At 35.7% G+C, this 25,380-nt stretch overlaps 2 protein-coding genes and 1 long non-coding RNA gene across 3 annotated transcripts; 2 read left to right on the top strand and 1 right to left on the bottom strand.

The window, feature by feature from the left end:
• The first annotated feature begins 76 nt into the window (after positions 1–76).
• Positions 77–1,756, top strand: LOC138129240 (protein HGH1 homolog). The gene is made up of 3 exons (XM_069045524.1): positions 77–525; positions 577–1,492; positions 1,541–1,756. The coding sequence occupies exons 1-3, from the start codon at positions 438–440 to the stop codon at positions 1,644–1,646; spliced, it is 1,110 nt and encodes a 369-aa protein (XP_068901625.1). The 5' UTR covers positions 77–437; the 3' UTR covers positions 1,647–1,756.
• A 6,758-nt stretch (positions 1,757–8,514) lies between these two features.
• On the top strand, positions 8,515–23,332 carry org-1 (optomotor-blind-related-gene-1). Its single transcript, XM_069045463.1, has 8 exons — positions 8,515–9,177; positions 14,188–14,320; positions 14,414–14,650; positions 14,706–14,862; positions 14,916–15,080; positions 15,137–15,204; positions 22,295–22,380; positions 22,812–23,332. The coding sequence occupies exons 1-8, from the start codon at positions 9,033–9,035 to the stop codon at positions 23,171–23,173; spliced, it is 1,353 nt and encodes a 450-aa protein (XP_068901564.1). The 5' UTR covers positions 8,515–9,032; the 3' UTR covers positions 23,174–23,332.
• On the bottom strand, positions 19,898–20,959 carry LOC138129219 (uncharacterized). Its single transcript, XR_011159163.1, has 3 exons — positions 20,418–20,959; positions 19,979–20,362; positions 19,898–19,921 (listed from the first exon to the last, which is right to left on the bottom strand). It is a non-coding gene; the product is annotated as an uncharacterized lncRNA (long non-coding RNA).
• Positions 23,333–25,380: the final 2,048 nt, after the last annotated feature.

The following is a 25,380-nucleotide window of genomic DNA, read 5'->3' as shown; positions in this document are numbered from 1 at the left end:
TCGATGTTGGTAGACATCGATGTTTTTGTTTCGATGTGCCCACCACTATGACAAACGTCAAACACGAGGAAAGGAAAGTGTGTAAATAATTATTAAATCATTTGTAACTTGGACTTAGTATTCAAAACAGTTAAAAAATACCATAAAACGTCACTTTGTTACTGTCTCGAACTGAGAATTTATTCGTTTTATTTACAATGTACTTTCTAATCGTCGATACGTCCGATGGACCGCATTTGCAAATGACACTTGACACCACCTTGACACAGGTGTTCTGTGCTTGACACCCTTGACGTGCTCTTGACTGTGCTCTTGACAGAGTAAGTTGGAGTAAGTGTTCAGTGCTTGACAGATGCAACAAAAATGTCAATTCAATAACATGTGCTCATGTGCATCTATTCTAACCTGTTAGTTGTAATTTCAAAGTAAACACAAAAATGAGTGACTCGTTGAAGGAATTGTTGAAATTCATCCAAATCGGTGCTCGTTTGGATTTGAAAGTCGTCGCACTTGAACACATCTTAGGTAACACTCGATACTTTTAGGTTATGTTTACTTGTCAACTACAAACTCCAGGTTTAACTGGTAGCGAGTCTGGCATCGCCGCCCTGACCGAGCTCCCCGTCCTCTTGATCTCCCTGATATCGCTCTTGGACGACAGCAACACCCCCATAGCGAAAGACGCCTCGCTGTGCCTCATCAACATCTCAACCCAAGAAAAGGCTGCTGAACAACTCCTTGACCTAGACATCGAAACGCACTCTCCGCCCCTCCAGAAACCACCCGACAATATAATCAATACTACATTGAAATTCATTTTCGACCCACGCAGTAAAATCGCCGATTCGTGTTGCATGATTTTGTCAAACCTCTCCCGTCCCAGTCATCTTTTTGAAAGAGTGATTGACGGCATCGAGAAAAGCGGCAAGACTTTTGACGAGGTCATCAATATTTTTACGAAGAAACAACACAACGAAGTCGGGGCGAAGCTTCATTATCTGGGGCCGGTTTTGTCGAACTTGTCGCAAAGTAGTCGCGTGCGGAGGTACATTCTCGACAAGGACAAGTGCGTAGTGCAACGACTCTTGCCGTTTACAGAGTACAAGGAGTCGCTGGTGCGGAGAGGGGGGGTCGTGGGGACGCTGAAGAATTGTTGCTTTGAGGACGACTTCCACGAGTGGCTTTTGGGGGCGGAAGTGGATATTTTGCCCAGTTTTCTCTTACCTCTGGCCGGAAATGAAGAGTTCGACGACGAAGACAACGATAAGTTACCTCTTGACTTACAGTATCTTCCGGAGGACAAGGTCAGGGAGGAAGATCCAGACATCCGGTGTATGCTCCTGGAGGCGCTGACTCAGCTGTGTAGCAAACGCCAAAACAGGGAATTTATCCGCGACAAGAACACGTACGTCATCTTGCGCGAATTACACAAGTGGGAAAAAGACAAGAAAGCGCTCCTGGCCTGTGAGAATCTAGTGGACATTCTTATTAGGTTGGTACTAATGATCGTTGTTCTTCACTCGAGATTGTCGATTTTCAGGACCGAAGAAGAAATAGGAGAAGATAATTTACGAGAAGTCGACGTTCCAGAACACTTGCGTGATGGTTTCCAGAAAGCTGACGAAGATTTCGTGAAAGAAGATTAGGTCAAGGCAGCGAGATCTCCCTCTGGTCGCCATGTTAATTATCCCCACCACTTTTTGCATGTTGTTGCGCCATCTGTTGCATTTTAATAAAAACTAAAAATTTTATTTTGGCCGAGTTGTCATTTTTTCATCTTTGAACGGGGTTCAGTTGGAGAATGTTGAAGATGCGATGTTTGAACATTCTGCACAAAAATATCTCGAGAATATTGTTCGTCTCCGTGCGAATCTGTTAAAATATCTAAAACGAAGTGGTTGATCTCTCTAAACCGTGGCATCAAAGCCAGTCACGTGGCACTGTAAGTAACATCAAAGTCATCGGAAACGTTTGAAATTCGTCTTTGATGTGTCGAACCGCGTGGTGACCTGAAGTGCTGAAGTGGCACCGCAATTAAGAGCGTCGATTGATCCTGAAAATCGAGTGATTCATCCGCCGTTAAAATTAACTCAATTTTGTAATAAAGGTCGCAACCTGGGTCATCCCATTGACAGACATATTATAAATGGAAGGAAACGTTAACTCTCGACTGTCAACACTTCCCTATGGCTCTATTTCAGTGCATCAATTTTATTGCCGCCATATGTGAGCACATTTACAAAATCTTTTTGTAGAGGGTGTGTTCAGCCAAGGTGTTCCACGTGTCACCGTTCCTTTTCCCAAATCAAAACAAAATTTGTTCAAACAAGCGACGCGTTTTTATTGGTGTTCCAGTGTGAAATTGAAAACTGATTCTGTCCTGCAACGATCTACGAACATTCATTTTTTCGTTTTGATTAATGGAGTCGTAATTGTCACATTCGCACCTACTTAGCGAGGATGACGAGTGACGGATGGTCGATTGTTTGGCGGAGTGTACTGGGTGTGTCCGAAAAGGGAAGCCACGCCTTCTGTGTATGTTTCTTGGAGTTGCCGTTGGCAGCACGGATTGTAAATCAAACGTTGTGTAAACATACAAACAGGAAAGGATGGATGCGTTGCTGTTTTGTTTTTTTTTTATGAATTTCTCGCATTTTCTGTTATGTTATTGGTCATTTGGTCACTCTAAGAATAAAGTGTGACGTTTAAATCATTTGCAACCCTCACATCAGAAATTTTTGTGGTTTGTAAGGAAATAAATCCGTTTTACCCCTTCCATTTCTAAAAAAAATGATGTAAACCACTCATTAGTGTCATTAATAAATTATTAAAAATCACTTTGAAGTTTTTCTTATGACATCAAAAAAGCAGGGAAAGGGCATTATCGGGGCAAAAGTTGGGTTATATTCAATAAAGGCCAGTTCACACATCACACATATTTGCCAGTTAAATGTCCGTTGCAGCCACGATTCCCTGTTTCTAAGTATGTAGTCATAAAATATCAGGTAAAAATCTTCACAAAAAACTATCTTATTTTTTGTAGAAGATATGGATCTTTAATTACACTAAATGTAACAACATTTACTTAAAAACATTCGATTTATCCCAAAAATCTACAAATACCGTGCCTTTAATTTAAATAAATTCGGAATTAGAGTAGGCTGTGATTAATATATTTTGTCTATTAACGGTTGGTAGACTTTTTAAAATGGACAGTTGTTAATAGTTTTATGTCACGATCAGAATAAACGTGTACTGTGCTGTCAATTGTTACTGCTGGGCTGTCTTTAAAAATTGCATGTTGCCAACTTCATAATAAAATCACAATCTACTCTAATTTTGAAGGCACTGTATTTCTTTTTTTTTGTATCCATGGAAATAAGAAAGAGCAATCAAGACCATGCTGCCATATGTTATTTGATTTGAGGTAAAACCGACATAAAATCCGTTCTTGAAAATGTTGGAAATAATGAAGTACCTAAATGTACCTACCGGTGAGCGGCAAAAGTATGGAACAAATTCATTAAAAATTAAACAAAATTTTTTTCAAAAAAATCTTTGGACGGGTCAATTTTAGTTTATAAAAATACATGTTTCAGTACCAAATAAAATTCCAAGCAGTCATTTGTTTTCGAGTGTTTTAGTTTTATCCCAGCACCCAATCAAAATTAAAATTTCTATACGTTTTTGTTAAATGAGTCATTTTCGAAAACGTTTTGTATAACAAATAACACATACGAATGAAATTGACAGTAACATTTGACTGTTTGATTTACCTACTTGATTTTTTGACTTGTTTTTGTTCATTATAAAATTTATTTTTTCCAACTTTTTTTTTTCTCAAAAATTTTCTTATGTAAGATAACAAAATTTTTATGCTGTCGTTTAGACAATTAAAAGGGGTATAAAAAAATACCGACGACGTCATCACTCGAAAACAAATGACTGCTTGGAATTTTCTTTGGTACTAAAACATGTATTTTTATAAACTAAAATTGACCTGTCCAAAAATTTTTCAGAAAATTTTTTTGTATAATTCTTAAGGAATTTATTCCATACCTACTTTTGCCGCTCACTGTATAATGGTGCCCCAAAATTCGCGGAACAACATACATAGTACTACGTTGTTAAGTAGTCATTAAGATATCAGGTAAAAATGTCTGAAAAAAAAAATCTTCTTTTTTGTAGAAGATAATATGGACCTATTCGTTACACTAAATGTGGCAACATTTGAAAACATTCTATGCATCTCAATAGTCTGCAAAATATTTCATTTTTGTAGTATCCATGGAAATGAGAGGGAAAAATCAAAGCCATGTTACCGCACGCTTTTTGAGATAAAACAAACTTAAAATTACTACTTGGAAATGCTGGAAATAAATGAACAAAATCATTACAAACCTGATCACAATCGTTCAGAATTATTAGGTTACTGGCTAGTAAAAGACAAATATGTAGTCAAAATCTTTTTTAATTTTTAAAATAAATGAGATCAAAGCTCCCTTTTGAGCCCCCATATCTTCAAATCTAAGAGGTATAGAATTTTTAAATTATTTTTCTCATTATTTTCTAACATGAGTTGACATTGCCTCATTGAGTTGTTCCGCGAATTTTGGGGCACGCAGTAATACATATTCTTTATCTTGGTGAGTGGTTTTAGGGAAATTTTCAGCCGTCACGTTGAATTTAGGGATTTTTTAAAGTTCCCATGGAAAAGTGCGTTGGTACTGTTGGTAGTTGTTAAAAAATATTCAAATATTACAATAATGTACTTACAGAGACGCCGCAGTCTTTCTATTTATTATTTTCCAAGTTAAATTGCTCATGATTCACATGCACCGAAACATAACCTCAAACGTGTCATCGTTCTCTAAAATTTTAATAACTTACTTGAGAATTTCAAAATGTTCTAGACCGGCCACACACTTTCCGGTCAAATTAGGTCCAGTTTATAGTTTAAGAATCCGGTTAATTTTTCAAACCCAAACTTCTTTGCAATATTATCTACCTTAACACAGGCATAATTTTCGGTCGGATTGACCGACGAAGGTCGGCGATGATTTTCAGACCGGGAACGGTTAAATCGATGTGTACGGCTTATATGTATACATATGTATTTACATTTCGCGACATAAGATCGCGAGATTTGGACATGAATGCTTGACGAAGATTCTGAATCTGAATGACAGCGATGACAGTTAATATTTGATTTACACCACACAAAAATTTGGTGGAAAAAGTAAAACTTATAAAGCTACCCATGACTTGCTTGATCGCATCGACCACTCACCAAGATAAAGAATGGAGTATATAGTCTGTTTTTTAATCAAAGAACCACAACACAAATAGAGCTGGCAACATTGTACACTTTTGACCTAGGGTCCTAGGGTAAAAAATATCATCATATAAAAATTGAGTAGTAGCGCAGCATGTTAATAAAGTTAATAACAACTAATAACAATTAATTTGAATGTTTAATAATGTCTTACATTGCGAGGCATTTTTAATACACGTTCAAATTTTAGCTGCAAATTTGCGTAGGTACTTTATATTATTATATATATGTATATATTTATATCATTAAATTCCCTAAATTTGGTAAAATTTTATATTTACAAACCTAAATCAACAGGTCGTGGTTCTTTGATTAAAAAACAGACTATATGTAATGTACAGGGTGAGCGAAACTCGATGTCTCAGCTCTATTAAAAGAAAAGGAAAGACGATAGAAAAAATTTGAAAAGAGGATCTTAAATGGGATTGAGTAAGGTTCATTTTAAACCAAATTTGCATATTTTTCCATATTTGGAAACTGAAGTAATGACGTCATCGAATTTTTTTTTCCCAGAAACATACCTATATTTTGGCATATTTAAAAAGAACTCATTTTTCTGAACAAATTTTGTATAGAAAAAAATTTGATATCTTGTTTAAATCGTGACAATGCGAATTTTTGATAGGTAATACTTTTTTTACAAATTTGCTTATAATTTTTTAACGGAAAAAGATAGCAAATTTTTTTCTTTACAAAATTTGTTCAGAAAAATTAGCTCTTTTTAAATATGCCAATATTCTAAGAAAAAAAAATCGATGAATAGAGTTGAGACATTGAGTTTCGCTCACCCTGTAAATTTATACAGTCTGTCTTTAAAAAAAAACGGCCCACGTTATAACTTTGCTATTAATGACCCAAAAAATTATACAGGAAATGAAATGGCTCTAAAAACACTACAAACCTGAGTGAACATATAACTTTTATACCTACTATCTACCCATTTATGGGCAATTTATTTTTCAAATGGTAACCTATAATTTTTTTTATTGGTTCTGTTAGAGTTTTCTTTTCTGATTGTAATGGCATTAAAAAACTACATATACCCTTTGATAACAAAATTTCCAAATTTTAACAGAAAATGTTAAGAATGCAGTAAAGTGCGCTTTACACTATGTGATTTATCACGTGATTTTATCACAAGCAAGAATTTTGGTTATTTACACTATGTGTTTTAACACGCAAAGTTAGTCATAAGGCCAGTCACAAAGACAATCATATCGAATCAATCATATATGTATTGTCATTCAAAATAGAACGGTGTCTATTTCCATGTGAGTTTTCGAATGATTGCCGATCGATAATATCATGAATCTGCTTAACCGATATTTGAGTTTAGAGGTTATATTATATTAAGTATTAAGTGTGAAGTGTGGTGAAAAATGGCTTCACTTCGCAGCAAAATTAAAGGATACCTAATGCTATTATTTTCAAATAAACGTACATTTTCTTTTCTTGACTTTTTTACTTTATTACCCCGTAATTGTCCTCGTTCTTAATCACACCACCATGATTTGTCAACTAATGAAACTACACTATAGGTAGGTACTATGGCGGACAATAAATTTAGGCCGGCAAATTACTGACATTTCAAAAAAGTCAATGCAAGCGACCATTTATTGTCATTATGACTGATGTGTCAATTTGTCAGACTGAAGGTTTTCAAGCTGTTTGGCGTTTCCTTCGCCTTTTTCGTTACTTACAGATCATGACGCACTAGCATAACTGATTTGTAGTAGCACTTCTCTCTGGTGCACGATTCTTTTCCCAATTTTAATTTTGATTATCGCTGTCACGATGACAAGAATGACAAAAATCGAAAATGGGGTTAGTTGAACATAATGCCAGCTTCACATTTTGATGTCAACTCAACGACAGGCCGGCCTAAATTTATTGTCCGCCATAGTACCTCAATGAAAACTAAAGCAAGCATTAGCCCACATGACCACAGTTATTTTTGACTATGTTATTGTTATTGTAACACAATGTTCCGTACCTACTGTCAACTTCTTGAAAAAAGTATATCTACTTACGTAGGGCCATCATTCCATCCGCTAGTGTAAATTTTACCAAATTGAACGGTGTAAGTTGTTTTGGGGTCAAATCTGTCAGTGTCAAACATCCTAACCGTCAATTTTTATGTAAAACTCAACAATACCTAATAAAATAATACATATGCAAATGTGATTGTAGTAACTCTCAAATATACAGGGTGTCCCCAGAGAAAAAAGGAGGTATTTGAGTAAATGTTATAGAGTGCATTTCAACGAGAGGTACATAGGTATATAGGCGTGGCTACCGAGATGCGTCAGATGTCTGCGCAAGTTTATAGACGTGTACAGCTTGCCCATTGTAGCTTGAGCTGTGATGGATGCGCAAAGTTGAATAAAGAGGTCCGATAACGAGATCCTGGAAGCAGCAAAGAAATGCGACAAAATCAGTGTTAGACCACTGCGCATCCAACTCTCACAGCTCAAGCTACAATGGGGAAGCTGTACCTCTCGTTGAAACGCACATGTTGATTTTGAAGAAAAAAGTTCTATCTCAAGCGATAATCCAGAAAAGACATCCTAAACTTGACCAATCAGAGTTGAGCAGCATCAAGATAGGATGACTGCAATTTTGCCGCGATGTCGAATTTCGAATTTTGTGTACTAAGATCAAAGCTACGTGCTGCCAACCATATAAAGCAAAAAGTAGGTACTATGTAGAAGGCAACTTTGTCAACCTTACTTCTAGTAGGTAACTTTAACAAATTACATATCTTTAAAATGTTAAATCAATAGACAAATTTTATTTTTACTACCATTACCTAAAAAAAAGGAGAAGTATCAAGAGCGGAATTATTTATTATTAGATACGGATATTATTTCTAAGTAATGATATCTCCTTTCAAAGCACTATTTCTTATACCATTTATTTTTGCTATATCTACCCCCACTTTTTACACAAGAGCAAAGCAGACAACAATTCTGACAGCAAATACCTAATGAAATTATTATTATTACTACTGTTACTATTATTGCATGGACCAAATAAAAAAAATATAGATGTACCTATTGGTATTTTTTATCGCCACCGAATTTAAACAAGTATGTTCTTTCCGGAGTGTACACGATGCACCTAGGCCCCGCCCACGCTCTACATAAGCCGTTTCCCGAGCAGGATCGCGTGGTGGGGGAAGCAGTCTTCCAAAATTGTCATGGCCAACGTTGACAACATGTGTGAAAAACTTAAGCTTCAGTCACTCAACGTGCTTCATTTAAGTTGGCCGTGAAAATATCTAAATAGTTAATGATATAAAAGAGAATATTCCGTCGACAGTGGTGTGTCGTCGGTGTTATTAGTTTTCCGCGTCGCCGCCGCCGGGGCCCTCCGGAAAACCGCACTTTCGCCCGTCCGCCTCCGGGCGAGCCGCCGCGCGCTCCCCTTCTCCACGCCGCCGCCTAACTATAAATTCCAGGTTAATACGGTCGAAGGTGTCGAAAATTCGATTTCATCGCCGGTGCCGCGATCAAATTAAAAGTGACGACGTTCAACTGTTCGCGACTGCCCGCGAAGCTAATCAAGTTTTCATTGGACTCGGCTAACTAGATCCCGGATTAATTGGGTTCTTGAACTCGCGGTCGTGGCGGTTCGGGGGTGGTTGTGAGCGAGTGGTGAGACCAGTGGCGTGCCTGTGCGATATTATGCGGGAGAAATGCACCACCATCAGCAGAACCAGTTCTTGAAGGAGCCGTCCACCAGCACGGCCATGGACTCGTACCAACCGCAGTACTGTTACACCGCCCCCGGAGACGGCTGGCAGTACAGCTCGACGGTGACGCCGATGAAGCAGATTGAGGGTGAGTGGCGAGCCGGAGAAAAAAACGCCGGAGATTGATGGTTTCTGAGAGGGTTTTTTTTCGTCTTCTTTTCGGTGTCAAATAAATCACACGGTTTGGTTACAAATGTGCAATGTGTTTAACTAATGAGACTGTTTGATTTAGTGAAATAGTTGTACGTCGGGTGGCTGCAATTAGACGGCGCTGAGCGTCGGCAAGCGTCGCTGTTTCTGAAAGGATTTTTTTCGTTGCTTAAGTGCGACGAAAATATTCTCCATTTTTTCGCCCTTTTCCGGTGATTAATCGGGTGGGAAAAGACTGGAGCGAAATCGACATTTTTTTTTTCATCTACCTATCTAGGTACAAAGAATATAATCTTGACTGAAACGTTTTCACCTTTTGAGCGATTACTTCATCAACTGCTAAATTCGATGAAAGTGACCTTACTTGAGTAATTTGTACAAAATAATTATTTAAATTTTTTACTCCCGTACGTTACAATTTAAAGCAAGTTTCAATAGAAAACCTTACTGAAAAGAGAAGAATGTATAAGACTGCCAGAAATACTTTTTGACCACCCGTTTGTAAGATCTTAAAATTATTGTCTATTTTGAAAAAAAATGAAATCATCTTTGAAACAACACAGGGATTTGTTGATCATTTTTTAGATAATTTGATCACCTCGAAAAGACAAAATTTTAACATCAAGCAGCAATCTGCTTTTTTTCTTCAAAGAAAAATAAACTTTTCCCGAGGAAGTTAAAGCTGAGAACTATGTTCGTCACACTAATTCAATTGGAACAAAGCAATGGCAACTGCTGACCAATTTGTTGGGTGAGTTACTACCTCACTGTGCAACTCACTTGAGAAATAAAACAAAAAATAAGTGACGATGACATGTATTATATGTATTACTATATTTTTGTTCGAAAAATAATTTTGTATGCAAACATACGAGTATAAGATGCTGGGAGAACCAAAAAAGATGTCAATTTGTAAAAACATGAAATACATTTTTTTCATTTTTAATTTGCACAATCACTGGGACTTTGTCGCTCTATTTTAGTGTTCGAGATATTGGGTGATTCAAAATGGTTGTGGATAAATATGGCAACTATGTACGAAAATTTATGTGGCAACTGTGTGGGTAGGGTGGAGTTAACATTTGTATGACATTTCATATGCGTGCATTTGATTTTTTATATGGTGTGATCAAGAATGACTGAATCTGTTGGTAACAGTGAAATGTGTCAAATTTGAAATTTACCATCAAAGGTTCATTTTTGTAATAGCATAAACATAACCAAAATGTTTTTAATGTCGTCTCAAGTTAAAAAATCCGGTTAGTGCGACTTACCAGACAAAAAACACCAGTACTTTTCAATTGTTTCATTGCCAACAGACTCAATCATTGTTACCATTACACATTGAGTTGACAATTTTCAAAATTGTGCGCCTATGAACTGTCAAAGAAATGTCAACTCTATCCTACCTACAGAGCTACCATATAAATTTTCGTACATAGTTGCCATATTTATCCACAATCATTTTGAATCACCCAAGCAAAATGTGCATCTCACGATCAGCGGCTAATTTTTTGTGAGGGTTTATGCTTTGATACGGACTAGAAAATATAAAAGTCAATCCAGGTCCAAGGATATAGTACATACCTACTTACAAAGAAGATGATGAACTGAAGCATATAAGAATTGAAACGTACAATAATTATGAACAGATGTAATAAAGATTTTTTATTTTTCTGTTGGAACTCCAGTCGAGTACCTACAAGAATTTAAAAAATCTGCAAATCTATCAATACGAAGCAAATTTCAACGAAATGTAACAGAATCGAATTTTTCTGGTAGCTAACGGTAAAGATTGAGTCATTAAGTGTGTTTTTCATAATTTTTCAAAAAACAAGTTGAGAATTGTTAAAACGCAAGAAGATCCTTGCGGTCCTATGATTTTTTAGTCTTGCCATTCAATCAATTATTTTATCTTTGGATTCTCAACTGAATATTTGGTATTTAGATGATGGAACCTTAGCTGATTACCCAGAAGTAGTTTTGTCCGAAGTTATCAATTTATCTAAAAGTTGTCTTGAATTAAACATTAACAAATGGGAGATCTTTCGCTGCTCTGGAGACACAGATTTAAAAGGGATAAAGGAATTTCAAAATTTAGCACCAGGTATTAAAATTTGTGACCGAGGAAGTTTATCTCTTTTAGGCTCTCCAAACTTTGACCAAGGTTTCAAAAATACTGTCGAAAAAACTAGAATTACAGTTGAAAATCTTTTAAACAAAGCTGAACTTCTTAGCAGACACGTGGCTTATACTTTAATCAAGAACTGTCTTTTCATACCAAAATTTAATTTTTTATTAAGAACAACTCCATTTTGGAAATTTTCTAATTATGTTAATTCAATTGATTCTTCTATAGGAAGAATACTTAATTTACGTTTAACTGACTTCTTTGACTTCTATTCATGTTAATTCAACGTTAGAACCAAACGGACTGTCTCGGGATGATGGAAAACGCCCAGATGGGATGACTTTAGTACCATGGATTAAAGGTCAACCTTTAGTTTGGGAGGTTACTATTGTAGATACACTTGCAGACAGTTACGTTTTGAAAACTTCTGAAGTTTCAGGTTTTGCCGCTGAAATGACTTGTAAATGCAAACATAGCAAATATACTTCAATTATTTCGTGAAATTACGTATTTAAAGGTTTAGCCTTTGAAACCTTAGGCCCTTGGTGCAAAGAAGCCATCGATTTCATTAATGTCATCGGAAATCGACTTATCGCGGAATCAGGCGATTCAAAATCAAAGAAATTCCTTTTCGAGAGGATTTCCTTTGCCATTCAACGTGGAAACACTGCAAGCATTCGCGGCACTTTTCCAGATTCCGCATTATTATCGGAAATTTTTGTATTGTAAAACAAAGATGTTATGTACTTAAGGTGGAATTTTTCTTTCATCTGTTGGAATTTGGAAAATTTTTGGTTTTTATATTCTTCTGTTATGTACTCTCATCTTTTTTTGTCTTTTTCACCAAAACATTTATGAGTATATACAATGTGAATTTTTGATTTTTGAAATTAACATTTATTATTTTCTAAAAATTTTTAATGTGAGAAATGTAGTTACAAAAACAAATTCTGTGCAATTTATATCAAATAAAGCTCAATAATTAATAAAATAAGAATTAAAAAAAGATAATAAAATAAACAAACTATTATACTATTAACTATTATATTATTGTATAATTTTTATTTTTTGTTATCAGTGATTTGTAACGAGATATTTTGACGCCAGAAAAAAAATGTAAGGTATTGTTTGTCAAATCTTTAAATTGAATTGCTCTATTAAAAAACCTTAAACTTTCAATTAAAGCTTTTAAAAATCAGGGTCAAAATAAGCACACTTGCCGTTACTAAGGTTGCGTTAATAATATCAACGAAACTCAACTCAAAAAAGACGTTACACTCCCAAAACACAAATGACATCTGTCAACTGTCAAAGAAGGCATCATCTCATCATCCGTTTTTCGCTCTCGTCTTTCATCAAAAACTCATAGCCAACTTGATGAACTATTCAATTGAACACTCGTTATATTACGATACGAGTCTTATAAGCAGCATTTTGTAGCATGCATGGGTTTAGGGTACGACGAGCTTGTGAGGAATGCCATGAAGAAGTAAGTGCTACAAAATGCCTTATAAACGAGATATTATCACCACGACCACTTTTTCTACTTTTACCTTTTGAGTCATTTTTAAGTGAAAATTAACAATTTTTAAATTTGGGGAATTTCATCGTGGTTGGCAACAAATGTAATGTTGTTTGGAAGATTCAAATTTCAATTGTTATTAACAAATGAAAAATGACCGAAGACAATTTTGTATGTACCCCGCCAGAAATACGAGATTAGAATTAGTCTAACTACTTAAGACACGTCTAATGTAATAATTAATGTTTGCAACAACTGTATATTCCACGGAAACAACTTAAATTAAAATTCGTTTTGTTTTCGCGTTTATTTTGACATTTCATTGTCGTTATGCTAAGATCAGGAACCTTGAAAAAGTAAACTGCACTAGTTTGTTTCAAGACGTGAATTTCTATTAGGGCATTTATTTCATCCTCTCGCTGGTTATGTTCCGTTTTTACAAAAAAACATTATTACTATTACTCAGATTGTTCTTTTTGACAAATTTTCAAGAAACATTAACTTGACGTTTGTACTTTTATCGCTATATCTGTTGAAGTATAAAAAAAAAATATTTTGAAGCTATCGATTGACATATAATTTCTCACTTTGCTTTGACATTGCTTATCATTAAATTTTTTAAATACATAATGCCGAAAATAGTTTCCACTTTTGTGGAGCTCTGATTTTTTTTTCAGTTTCATCTATTCTTCTTTTTTTTTACTTACCACTGAATTTTAACAGAAATAGCACAAACTTTGATACTTGAAAAGTAAATTGAAAATTTGTTAAATTTTAGAACTTTATTATATATTATTATTTTCCTTTCTATTTTGTCTTCTGTTTACTAAAAAACGTATATTTTTTTCATTCATTCTCATCTCCGTCTTGTTTCTTGTCATTAGTCATTACATTTCGGTTTTCTGTCGAAAATGACTTCAACTTTGACCTGTGGCATTCTCAACTTTGTCTTGCTCTTAGTTGCCTCTATATGACTCATATTGCCAAGTCAAAAGATATCTTTGAATTTTCATTTCATTTTCATCTCTGTTTAGTTTCTTGTTCGCCATGAAATTGAAGAAATGAAAAAAAAATTGAAAAAAATCTTCATCATTCTCATCCGTGTATTTTGTGTATTGTTCTTGATTTACTCAACCTTGATGTTATTTCTTTTATCTCAGTCATTTGGATCCTTTTATTTTTTTTATTAGGTATACCTACTTATATTTCCCATTTTTTTTGTAAAAAACGTAGTCTTTGTCGATAAATATTTTTTGTTTCGGATTTGTTTTAAACATCTTTGTGAATTCTTGCAGCATGCCTCCAAAGCGCGGGCAAGGACCGAAAAGCCTACTCCCCCTTAGACCAAGCCGACTCCATTCCTGTCGAAACCGAAACAGAACGAGACAACAACAACAGGACAACTACACACAACAAAAACCACTCCAAGTAAGTCACCTCCAATCTAAAAAAAAACGCGAGTGCCACTTGCGTACACATCTTCGTACGGATCGTGTGTTTGACACCAATCTGTGGATGCAGCTTGACAGCCAGTTCCATCTCGCCTGCCCTGACGAACGCCGGCGCCATCCTCGAGATGAAGCATCTCTGGGACGAGTTCCACTCCCTTGGCACCGAGATGATCGTCACCAAAGCCGGCAGGAGGATGTTCCCCACGTTCCAAGTGAAGCTGTGCGGCCTGGACCTGCACGCCGAGTACATGCTGATGATGGACTTCGTTCCGGTGGACGACAAGAGATACAGATACGCATTTCACAGGTACGTAGAGTGTGGTAGAGACAAAAACGAGTAAGAAGGAGATTTGCAATTTCAGTTCGAGTTGGGTGGTGGCGGGCAAGGCCGATCCGGTGTCCCCCCCGCGCATCCACGTCCACCCCGACAGCCCCGCCACTGGAGCGCAGTGGATGAAGCAGACAGTGTCGTTCGACAAACTCAAACTGACCAATAACCAACTCGACGATAACGGTCACGTGAGTAACGCCAAAATGGCGCCCGGAGGGGAGGTAACTTGATTTTTCCGCAGATAATTTTGAATTCGATGCACCGATACCAGCCCAGGTTCCACATCGTGTATTTGCCGTCCAAGAACAGCAACAACACCAATGAGGAGAACTGCAGCGACAATTTCAAGACTTTCGTGTTTCCGGAAACGGCGTTCACGGCCGTCACGGCTTACCAGAATCACAGGGTGAGTATCGAGAGGATTTTTTTATTGGAAGAGTGTGACGGTTGAGGTTTTGACAGATAACTCAGCTGAAGATCGCCAGCAATCCGTTCGCGAAAGGCTTCCGAGACTGTGATCCAGACGAGACGTAAGTAGACATCATTTGTTATTTGTAGTTGTTTTAGATTTTTATGGCAATACGAATATGAGTTTTTTTTTTGAGTTATGATGAAACTGCTAAAGTGCAAAAACACGTTTCGTTGGGTGCGGTTCTAAAACATCTGCTTATGGATTTTTATTTTCCTTAAAATAAACAACGACAGGTTCAAATACTTACTGCACTTTGTGCATCTGCCTATTGATACGTAATATCTGTTTGTACTATAATAGTTATTTGTTTAACGAGTTCGTGTGTAAATTGGGCTTTTTTTGGTATGAGTGGGCCAGATTAAAACGCGAGTGAAAAAAACAAACACTGTACTTTGTTTTCTTTATTCGAATTTTAAAAAGGATGACATCTATATTCACTATTCATAATAGTTATTTATGCAACAAGTGCAAAAAGTGAATGATTATTGCACGCGACGTGAAAATTGTCCCAAGAGCCGCAGGCGAGTGGGACAACACGTCAAGTGCAATAACACTTTTTGCACGTGTTGCTTACAACATTTTTTTCTACAATCGAACAAAAAAAAGCAACGATAAACAACAGTTCAGTCCTGTGCGTCGTGTGCGAAAAATGCAATGAACACTCACTTTTTGCACGATCATACACAGACTGTTGACAGATGCGTGCAATAAAGACTTTATTGCACTAGTGCAATTAAGAGGCATTTTTTCCACTAAAAACAATGCAATGAACACTCACTTTTTGCACGATCGTAGAAAAGTTTTAAAATTTTTTGAGAATTGATTCAAACAATTAGGTTCCGAATTTGTTGGTACCGCTCTCAAAAATTCTTCCATCAATAAGAAAAGTTATCAACAGTGACTGGCAAAATTTATTTTGAATCAGAAAATCTAAATTCTCGCGCAAAAGGTTCTAAAATTCCTAAATTTTTGCACGACTTAGTTATATTGTCCACACCGTATTAACTACAATTTTCTAATTTGTCTTTAAAAAAAAACTGTTCTAGAGTCAAGTTTTAAAAGTAAATGAATCAGTTTGTGACTCATTGGATAGGTACATTGAAATTTTACAGATTTCAAAACACTTCACTTTCTCGTCTAAGACTCGGAAAACTCGATTCGACCTGTCGGAAAAATGTGACAGTTTCCGGTTGCAAATCGTTCAAGGCCGACCGATCCGAATCTGTCTTTAGGAATTAACGGTCGTGGAAATCCGTCTAATAATAATATAAGAACAGAGGCGTGAAATTTTTTCCGTATCTCGATGCGATAAGTGGCACTTTCTATTTTCACTTATGAAAGCTATAAATATGGTACGAAGCATCCCGTGTCATATAAAAACTGTGCAGTGTGTAGATATATTTATTTAAAAATCTCGCGCTACACTGAAATGTTTATTAGTTTTAATCTAAAAATATATCGGGAGCTTAGCAAGAAATGTTTCAAATTTAAAAATCCCCCAAAATCAAAATAAATAACATTCATAATCGTCCACAAGATTTATACGAGATAGGAAGAATCGCATCCTTTATTGTGGGAATGATTAAGTGGCGGCGGGACGAATGATCCACTCTCTCTTCTCGCCGCCGATTCGGGATTTTCGTCTTTCGGTTTTATTTCTGCGTCGAACATAATTGTCGATGTGTATTTGAAAAATTCGGTACGACACGCACCCAGGAATGGCATCATTTGTAAGGGGGAGACAGCCAGATTGGAAGATGGATGCGTTCGAATACTTCGGGGCTATTAATTCAAACGCTTGGCAGTTACAGAAATAACACTCTCTCCACTCAGTAATGACAACCTTACGGGATCATTGGAACTGATCCATAATAACGGCACTAGACCGGTCTCCTCTCAAATTTACGAGCCGGTCCTGCCTATTCATCCTGACTATTTTTTTACACATCGTAAATTGTCCAAGCGTAAAACGCGTAACCGACGACGAACATTAAAAACACGTTGAGGGAAACTGAAAAAAAAAATCAAAAGAAATAAGGACGAACGAACAAACAATTAAAAATGGCAAAAAAACAACGGTCAAATAATAATAATAATAATGCTGTGAAGAGTTCTTTCAAGAGAACATTTTACTTTTATCTTCGTTTCCCAAAAGAGATTTTGTTAATATACAGGGTGATTCACATAGCCCGTTCGTAAGAAATTTTCAATGAAAACGGAGCACACATTGAGCATTTGCAAAATTTTTTGTTTGTTAATTTGCTTGTTTTTTATTATTTTGTTGTTATCTACTATTTATTGCAATGCGACTTTTGAATAAAAATTCAAATACCTAAAACAATTGCTTGACAAAAGAAAAGAATATTTTATTTAAAAAATAGAAATGGTAGTTGCCATTTAAAAAAATTAAGATTTCGACATTCCTTGATCATCAATTTTAAAAAATTGCAGTAGGCGTATGAAACATAAAAAAAAATGTCACTAGTAGCGCAAAAGATTGGCCAAACCTTCAGGAATTCAATAAAAAAAATATCAATTATTTGTTCCCAATGGTTCAGAAGTTATAATTTTGTTAATGAAGCCCTGTAACCCCGCTTTTTGCGAAAAAAATGACAGGTTAAAAACGATGACAGATAAGTGTTGACAAAAGGAGGTTCTAAATTCAAAATTTAACGTAGAATCCAAACATGATATCAAAATGGGGTGTTTCCATAAAAAAAAACCAAGATGGCGTCGATTTCTGATATTTCCGCCATTTTGATAATATTTTATTTGAACTTGGAGCAATCAATTATAGTGGGCTACCAATTTTAATATTAATACGATTTTGAGAAATCACAAAGTTTTTGAAATATCAATCTTGCTTTCAGAGTCTTCCAAAACAATCACAATGTTTCTACCAGATTCTGGTTGTTTTCAGGAGAAAACATTTTAAAGCAGAAAAAAAGAGTCTTTCTTTTGACACTTTCCGTGTGCTTAAAATTTTCTCGTCGTTTGTCAAACTTTGTAAAATCATGACGATGTCAAATGGTGACTTTTTCCTTTGCTCTTGTCACCTGGTCCAAAGATTCATTTCTATCCTGAAAACAATATTTCTTCTTTTGATAGATCCAATCTCAAGCTTGCTTCATTTTTCTCTAAATAAATGTTTCGGTGTTCAACGAATTCGTTATTTGCAGATAAATGGTTAAAAAATCAATATCATTTATTCCAAGTATTTTCAATATAACTCAAATCGGGGTCGCAAAAAAGCCTCTCGAGTACACCACTGTGATTTTGATTCAGCCATCATTTGCACGTAAATTGGTTGATTTTTTTGTACAGCGTGTTTTTATTTTTTATTAATTATTGCAAATCGACAAAAGTAGCAATCAAAATTTTGGTTTATTGGATTAATAAAAATTTAAGTATATCGAGACTGAAAAAATCTCTATTTTAATAATATTTACGAGAACTCATCAACATTATAAACTAAAATTGACGTTTGTGAATCGTTTATTTATACACATACACACCAAGTTCCCAACACTTCGTAAAACGGGATGCAATATTTCCATTTTTTTTTTTAACTTGAATCTTTGAAATGTTTTGATTTATTTGATCAAGAGGTACCATTCTTTCGAGCGGTGCCGATAATAATCCCACGAAATATCACTCGTGCAAAATATGTGGCTTTACTTTTTGGTCAGGCGTTATCACCCATTCTTTTTTCGTTCGATTCCGAAAGGGGGCGCCAGAGAAGCGACGCTCTCGCCAACTTCTCGAGTCTAAAAATACCAACAGTCACACATCAAAAGTCCCATGTAAGCCGTCCGGAGCGGATTTAGGTTGTCTCGTGGCATCCACAGAATAACCGACCTGTCCAATAACTTAACGAAACGAACTGTTTTATGGTATTTACGAGCAAATTACCTCAAATTATTACAAAGACCGTCACTTTAACGTATTTACGAGCGACTTTATTAGTTTGAGTCGACTAACTTTTTAAAATATTCCGGCTTCTGTTTGAAATTAAAAACGAATTAGTCACCCACACGAGGCGTCCAGGTTAACACTTCCAATAATTTTATTCGGCCGTAAAAGATGGGGGGAATTTCGAAACTCTTCGCCCGGCTCCGGCGAATTTATGGTGCTGTTTTGACACGGGGTGTCCGATTTATTTGTTTTATTTTAGGCGGCGGCGTGTGTCCGAGACCGGGGCCAATTATAAAATTTAAAAATACCAACGGTAGATGCGGCGGAGGCGGCGCACTTTCGGGACACCTGTATTTCATGATTTTGTAAAATATTGGTAGATTACGTACAGTACATCACAAAAATAAACGATGAAGTTTTAAATGTTTTTGAGGGTCTGGCTGGTGGGATTTTATCTGAGATGGTTCGTTGCTCCACGACAATTTTATTCTTTCTGACATTCTGTTCATTTTGACACTGCCGAATACTACAGAGTGATCAACAAGAAACCAAATCAAGAGTGCTACCTCATCTTTTGTTTTATCGAAACGTATTTCTATCATGGATCAGCCGCTTTTATTTACTTGCTGTGGACAGTCGTTTTGTTGGCTGCCTACCTCTCAAAAATCTATCATTAATTGCCTTTATAAATTTTTTGTAATTCATGAATAATAGATTTAAAAGCAAGTTATAATTAATTATTATTTATTATTGATTAAGGAAAAAACACACAGTTACACAAAATTCCTTCATAAGGCACAATCTTGAGTTACAAAATTTTAAAAATAATTATTTTTCACCATTCTTTGTTTTGTTGTTTTCTGTAAGAAAAGTGTAAAAGTTATTATTCTCTAATTTTTGGGTAATTGAGAACTTACTCGTATCTTTTCTAGCAGTGTTTAAAACATTTAAATTACTCCAAGGTCAAAAAATAAGTTTTCACAAAAACTGCTCAAAATGTTCTCCATTGTGGTCCAGACAGAATCAAACTCGCCTCTCATAATTTCAAAAACCCTTATGAAGCTATCAATTTGTTTAGGGTAATGTGTGGGTTTTATTTCTTGCAACATACAAAGGGAAACAAATTAATATCCTTCTTAAAAAAGTTCTGATAAGTGCCATAACACAATTTAACTTGTTGTCTTAAACGCCTTATGGAAGTTGAGGGATGTTCCTTGATAATTTGTTGAACATTTTGCACCATTTCTAAAATTTGAACTAAGGACTGACCTGACTTCTTCTTAATGATGGGTTATGATTTGCTAAAATTAGGTACTATAATTTTAAGACATTGATAAACTTGTTGATAACCAATACCATCAGGTTCGAACATCTGGCTTAAAATTCTTCGGTGTAAGGGGGTACAAAGTAAGGCCAGTCTTCATTTTCTTGTTTCACCCTCTTTCGAAAATAATCTAATAAAAATGCCTTCTCTATAATGGTAAAACCCATTTTACAACTTATTCTGGGATAATTATTGCTTACAACTTCAATAAACGTCTGTAAACTTTGCCGAAATCGAAGATTTGTATTCTAGGTTAAATCACTTAAATTGTCAACAACAACAACCTTGAATTTTGAAATGTGACATTTCAACGAAGCATCTCCGTACCAGTAGCGTCGCGTTTGGCAATAAAGATGATAATTTACTTACTCTTACAAATGTAAAATGTTGCTCTTGTTAATCTTATAAATTGTTTCCTTTATCTTATAATAATAATAAAATGCACAATTATAATTCCAACGTCTAAAATTCATAAAGTATCATTTTTATTAAGTAGCGTTTGAGACCATAAATTGTCTACGCCCATGTTTTGACCGCTTATGTGCATATGATTTTGCTACGACGTGACCGATAATTTGCAACGCATGCTCTGATTTGGATTCTTGTTGATCACTCTGTATAATAAAATATAAATAATAGTGATATCGAAGAAATGTGACGAATATTTTTTTTAAAAATAAGTAATTAAGCATTTTTTGTTTTATACATTTTTAAGTACCTAGGTATTGTAAAACGTCTCAGTATTAAACAAACATTTAAAGAGAAATCAATTTACTCGTTATGTTGTTTTAAGAAAAAAAAAATGACATCAGAAAAATATGACGCACTGGAGAAATTGTTTGTTTTTTTATTTTTTTTTTAACCCAAAAAAAAACAAAAATCTGAAAATAATTCATTGGATAGAACATTAATTAATTTAAGTATTTAAAACTGACTTTGGTTTTTGCTCTGTTATAAATTTTATGATTTCTAAATAAATTGTTTAAATTTCGATGATACATTTTTCAGTAAAAAATAAATATGCTCTGAATACGTAAAAATCAATTCTTCTTTCGTATTAATAGTTCTTTCAATAATAAAATTATAATCTAATTTAAAAAAAAACACCTTTTATATCTTGATTTTCCTACACGCCAGGAAGTTTAGAAAAAAGTGGAATGTAAAATGTAGCTTACCGCATTTGTAATGTAAATAACGATTACAGTATCTAGACGCTGAACGTTTTTAGAACAACCAACACAATCAAATCTGAATTTAACTGGACAAGTTTTACTAAGAATTAAATAAATTTAAAAAGAACACCTTAAGAAAAAACATTATTATACAGGGTGCTAGTAAATGGTTGGGAATAAATTTCAGGGTGAATTCCTTACGAAAAATGTGGCTTAAAACCTAAATAAAGTTTTTTGTTAAAATGAGTAGTTTTCTCAAAAAAAAAAAAAATGTAGTCCACTGTTGGAGAATTTCTCTAATTAGTTCATTTGTCTGCCTAAAATCGCATTAGTTTTGATTTTTTTTTTTAAATTCAACGTTCCACGTTTAAATTTTTTCTTTAAACCATTATTTCGCAGTATTTCAAAAAAAAAATACGGTTATGCCAGAATACGTTTATTTTTATTTTTTCTTTTTTTGAGAAAACTACTCATTTTAACGAAAAACTTTATTTAGGTTTTAAGCCACATTTTTCATAAGGAATTCACCCCGAAATTTATTCCTAACCATTTAATAACACCCTGTACATATGTAAAAATTATTGTCTACGAATTTTCGTAGAGAAATTTCTATAATAAAATTAAGAAAAGTTTAGAGTTTCTCTGGTGCCTTTTCACCTGTAATAAATAATACATGAGCAAGGAAAAAACGGTTTAATAATGGTCCTTTATGTAACGTAATTATTTTTGTGTTACAGTGGTCCAGAAGCTGTTAGCCAGAGCAGTCAAGTTCAGAGGCAAAGAACTACATCACGGTCCACTCCGACCAGCTGCAATAACAAAGGTAAATTTAACTCAGATCATTTCAATAATTATAAATTGAAACCTCGTCGACCGTCGGCCCGATTGATCTCTCCTTATTTATATTTACCTTCGCCAAACTCCCAAACGAAATTACGTTAGGAAAACAAACTCCCAGAAAAAAATTAAAACCCAACCATCCTACCGAGAATTTAAGAAGCCTTCAAGTTTAAGCTACTAGTCTTGAAACATAAACTCAATTACCATCTGTTTACAAGTATATATCGTAAAACGGTAAGGATTTTGGTGCTTTTTAACGCTTTTGTAAACAGTCTGGTTAAGTAGATGATACACATACACAGAGATTTGTGTTTATAATTTAGTGGAGCACATGGCCGACCATCGACTACATAAATTATACAACGAGTTTACATTTTCCGCACGAAAAACTAACAGATATCGCCCGCTTTGCAGACGGCGACGACGCCGCCGCCCCCGACCACCTCCAGGCGGCGACGGAGGCGGCGCCGCTCTTCGCCCCGCAAAGGACGTACCAGCAGGGGCCGCCGCCGCCGCCGCAGACCTCCCTCCTCCAGTCGAACATCCTGACGACGATAGGGCAGCCCTACTCGGGAGAGTTGTGCAACTACGGACCAGTCTACCACCCCCACAACCTCCTCCACAACTACAACCCGGTGTACAGCAACGAGAAAGCGATGAGGGGGGCCAACTTCGGCAGGACCGTCTACGGCAACTACACAGGCTTCTACGGCAACAACGCCAACTTCAGGAGTCCGGCCCTGCACCAGAACGGCTACGACTTCGGGCCGCGGTGAAGGCACCGCCCCCAAACAGCGCCACCAAAAAAATATATTGTTACCAGTTATTATCAGTTATCTCCTATTATTAGCATTATTATTATTATTAAAATCATAAGAGTATTATTTTTATTTATATGTGAACGAGGTGAGATGAATAAACGGAATTATATTTTCTTCGTCTCTTTTATTTGCGAGTCGCGACGTGAGACCGAGCGTCGGCTTGTTGAGTCGCTCGTTTTGCAAAACTGATCAAAAGTCTTCAGTCAGCAACGACTGAAACTAAAGTCGGCCCACACCGTCCTAATCGTTTTCTAATGTTTGTTTTTTTCGACGAACGCTTCCGCCCAGCCGCCTTGACCGGGACCTCACAGATCATTTTCGGTGCGCCACCCTGTATGAAACGCATCAATCACGTCCCACGATCTGTGACAAGTCGTCACACGCTCACTTTTACGTGTCCCTTTGCTAATTAATCATTAGTTCGGAAACATACGGTCTGTCACAAGCGGTATACACGGCTACACGTTTTTTTTTTGCTTCAACGTGTGTGCATCGCGTTTTTTCTTGAGTCGTCTTGGCTAAAGATTTATCACATCAAGTGCAATTTTGTGCTCCCCTCTGGGAAAAACATCAAAAACGGACGCCTTATCCCACCCAAGCTCTGGATCTATATCGTGTTGGTTTTAAAAGTGGAGATACAATAAACTTTTTCCTTATTGGTTAAACACAAAGCAGTATCAAAGACGGACCCCGTTTTGATTCCGCCCAAGCTCTGGATCTACAGGGTGTTTCTGAAATAGGTGCATTAATTTTAACTGGTAATAGAACTCATCAAAAGGAACAACTTTTCTCTCTGCCATTTTGGAGAAAAACGTTGCGTAATGGCTTAAAAAAGTCGGAAAGATTTTCCTAAAACCGTTCATATCTCCAAAACGAAGCTACCTAAAAACCTCAAACAACCAGATTCTTACGAAGTGGATTTTTTGCTATACATGTAGATTTCTTTGAATTTTGATTTCTGCGTTAAAACACGTTTTCTGGATGAAAATGGAGGTTTTTTTCATATTAGCGCTGATCTCAATTAGCCATTGCAGTATTTAGTGGCGTAGGGCTATTTCAGTGAAAAATCTCTCCAATTTTTTTTTGGAATTAAACATCGTTTTTCGGCAAAATGGTAGATAAAAAACTTGTTCCTTTTGACGAGTTCTATTACCAGTTAAAATTAATGCACCTATTTCAGAAACACCCTGTATATACTGCTCGTTTTAAATCTGAGGATACGATACACTTTTTCCTTATTTGTTAAACACACAGTAACGTCAAAAAAGGACGCCATTCTAATTCCAACTATGTTCTGGATCTATATCCTGTACGTTTTAGAAGTGGGAATAGGATAAACTCTTACTGAAAGTTTCTGGAAGTTTCGTCAAACATCATCGAGAGAATATTTAAGGTCCTCTTAGTATTAAGAATTTCTCCCATTACCAAAAAGAAGCATTCGAAATATATTAATAATAATATACAGGGTGATTCGTATAGTATCATACAAACTTTCACCAATGGTAGATTCCAACCCCTAGACACTCTTACAAAAATGTCTAGGTTCTAAGGTTAAAATTGTTGAAGATACAGCATGTTGAAGAGTGTACTACCACCTTCTAAGAACTGCAGATAAATGAAAATATTTTACGTTTAATCAAACTGTCAGGCATTGTTGTCAAAATGAAACTAAAGCGAACTTTATAATACCAATATTTTCTCTGTAGCAACAATTGTTTGCTTCTATTATGACATTAATGACATTTGTTATACATTGGACGTAAAGTGGAATAATTTAGCGAAGAATGGCATTTACTAATAGTGAAAAAACTGAAAATTGTATTCTCAAGAGCCTTTTGAGACCGGAATCTGCCGCTGGTTAAAATATTTATGAAACTATATGAATCACCCTGTATATATTTTTTTTTTAATTAAGCCGAAAAGGTAGAGTTCTAACCGATTATAGATTGTAGGCCTAATGTCCATTAATGAGCAGTGGCGGCTCGTTAGAGAACATATTCCTGAATATGCAAATATGCAATCAATAAAAACGAAACATCTCCTATAGGCAGCTAGCCGCGGAGTATTATTTAGGAGAAGGGAAGGCAAGCAGAGTGTCACATTCTCATCTTTACAATATTGGATATTAAGCAAGTTTGATGTGACGTATGTCTCACGCGTAT

Source organism: Tenebrio molitor, chromosome 4, assembly GCF_963966145.1.
Source record: "Tenebrio molitor chromosome 4, icTenMoli1.1, whole genome shotgun sequence".
In the NCBI taxonomy this organism is placed as follows: domain Eukaryota; kingdom Metazoa; phylum Arthropoda; class Insecta; order Coleoptera; family Tenebrionidae; genus Tenebrio; species Tenebrio molitor.
The sequence above is the reverse complement of the archived record's forward strand: the minus strand, read 5'-3'. Positions and strand labels throughout refer to the sequence as shown.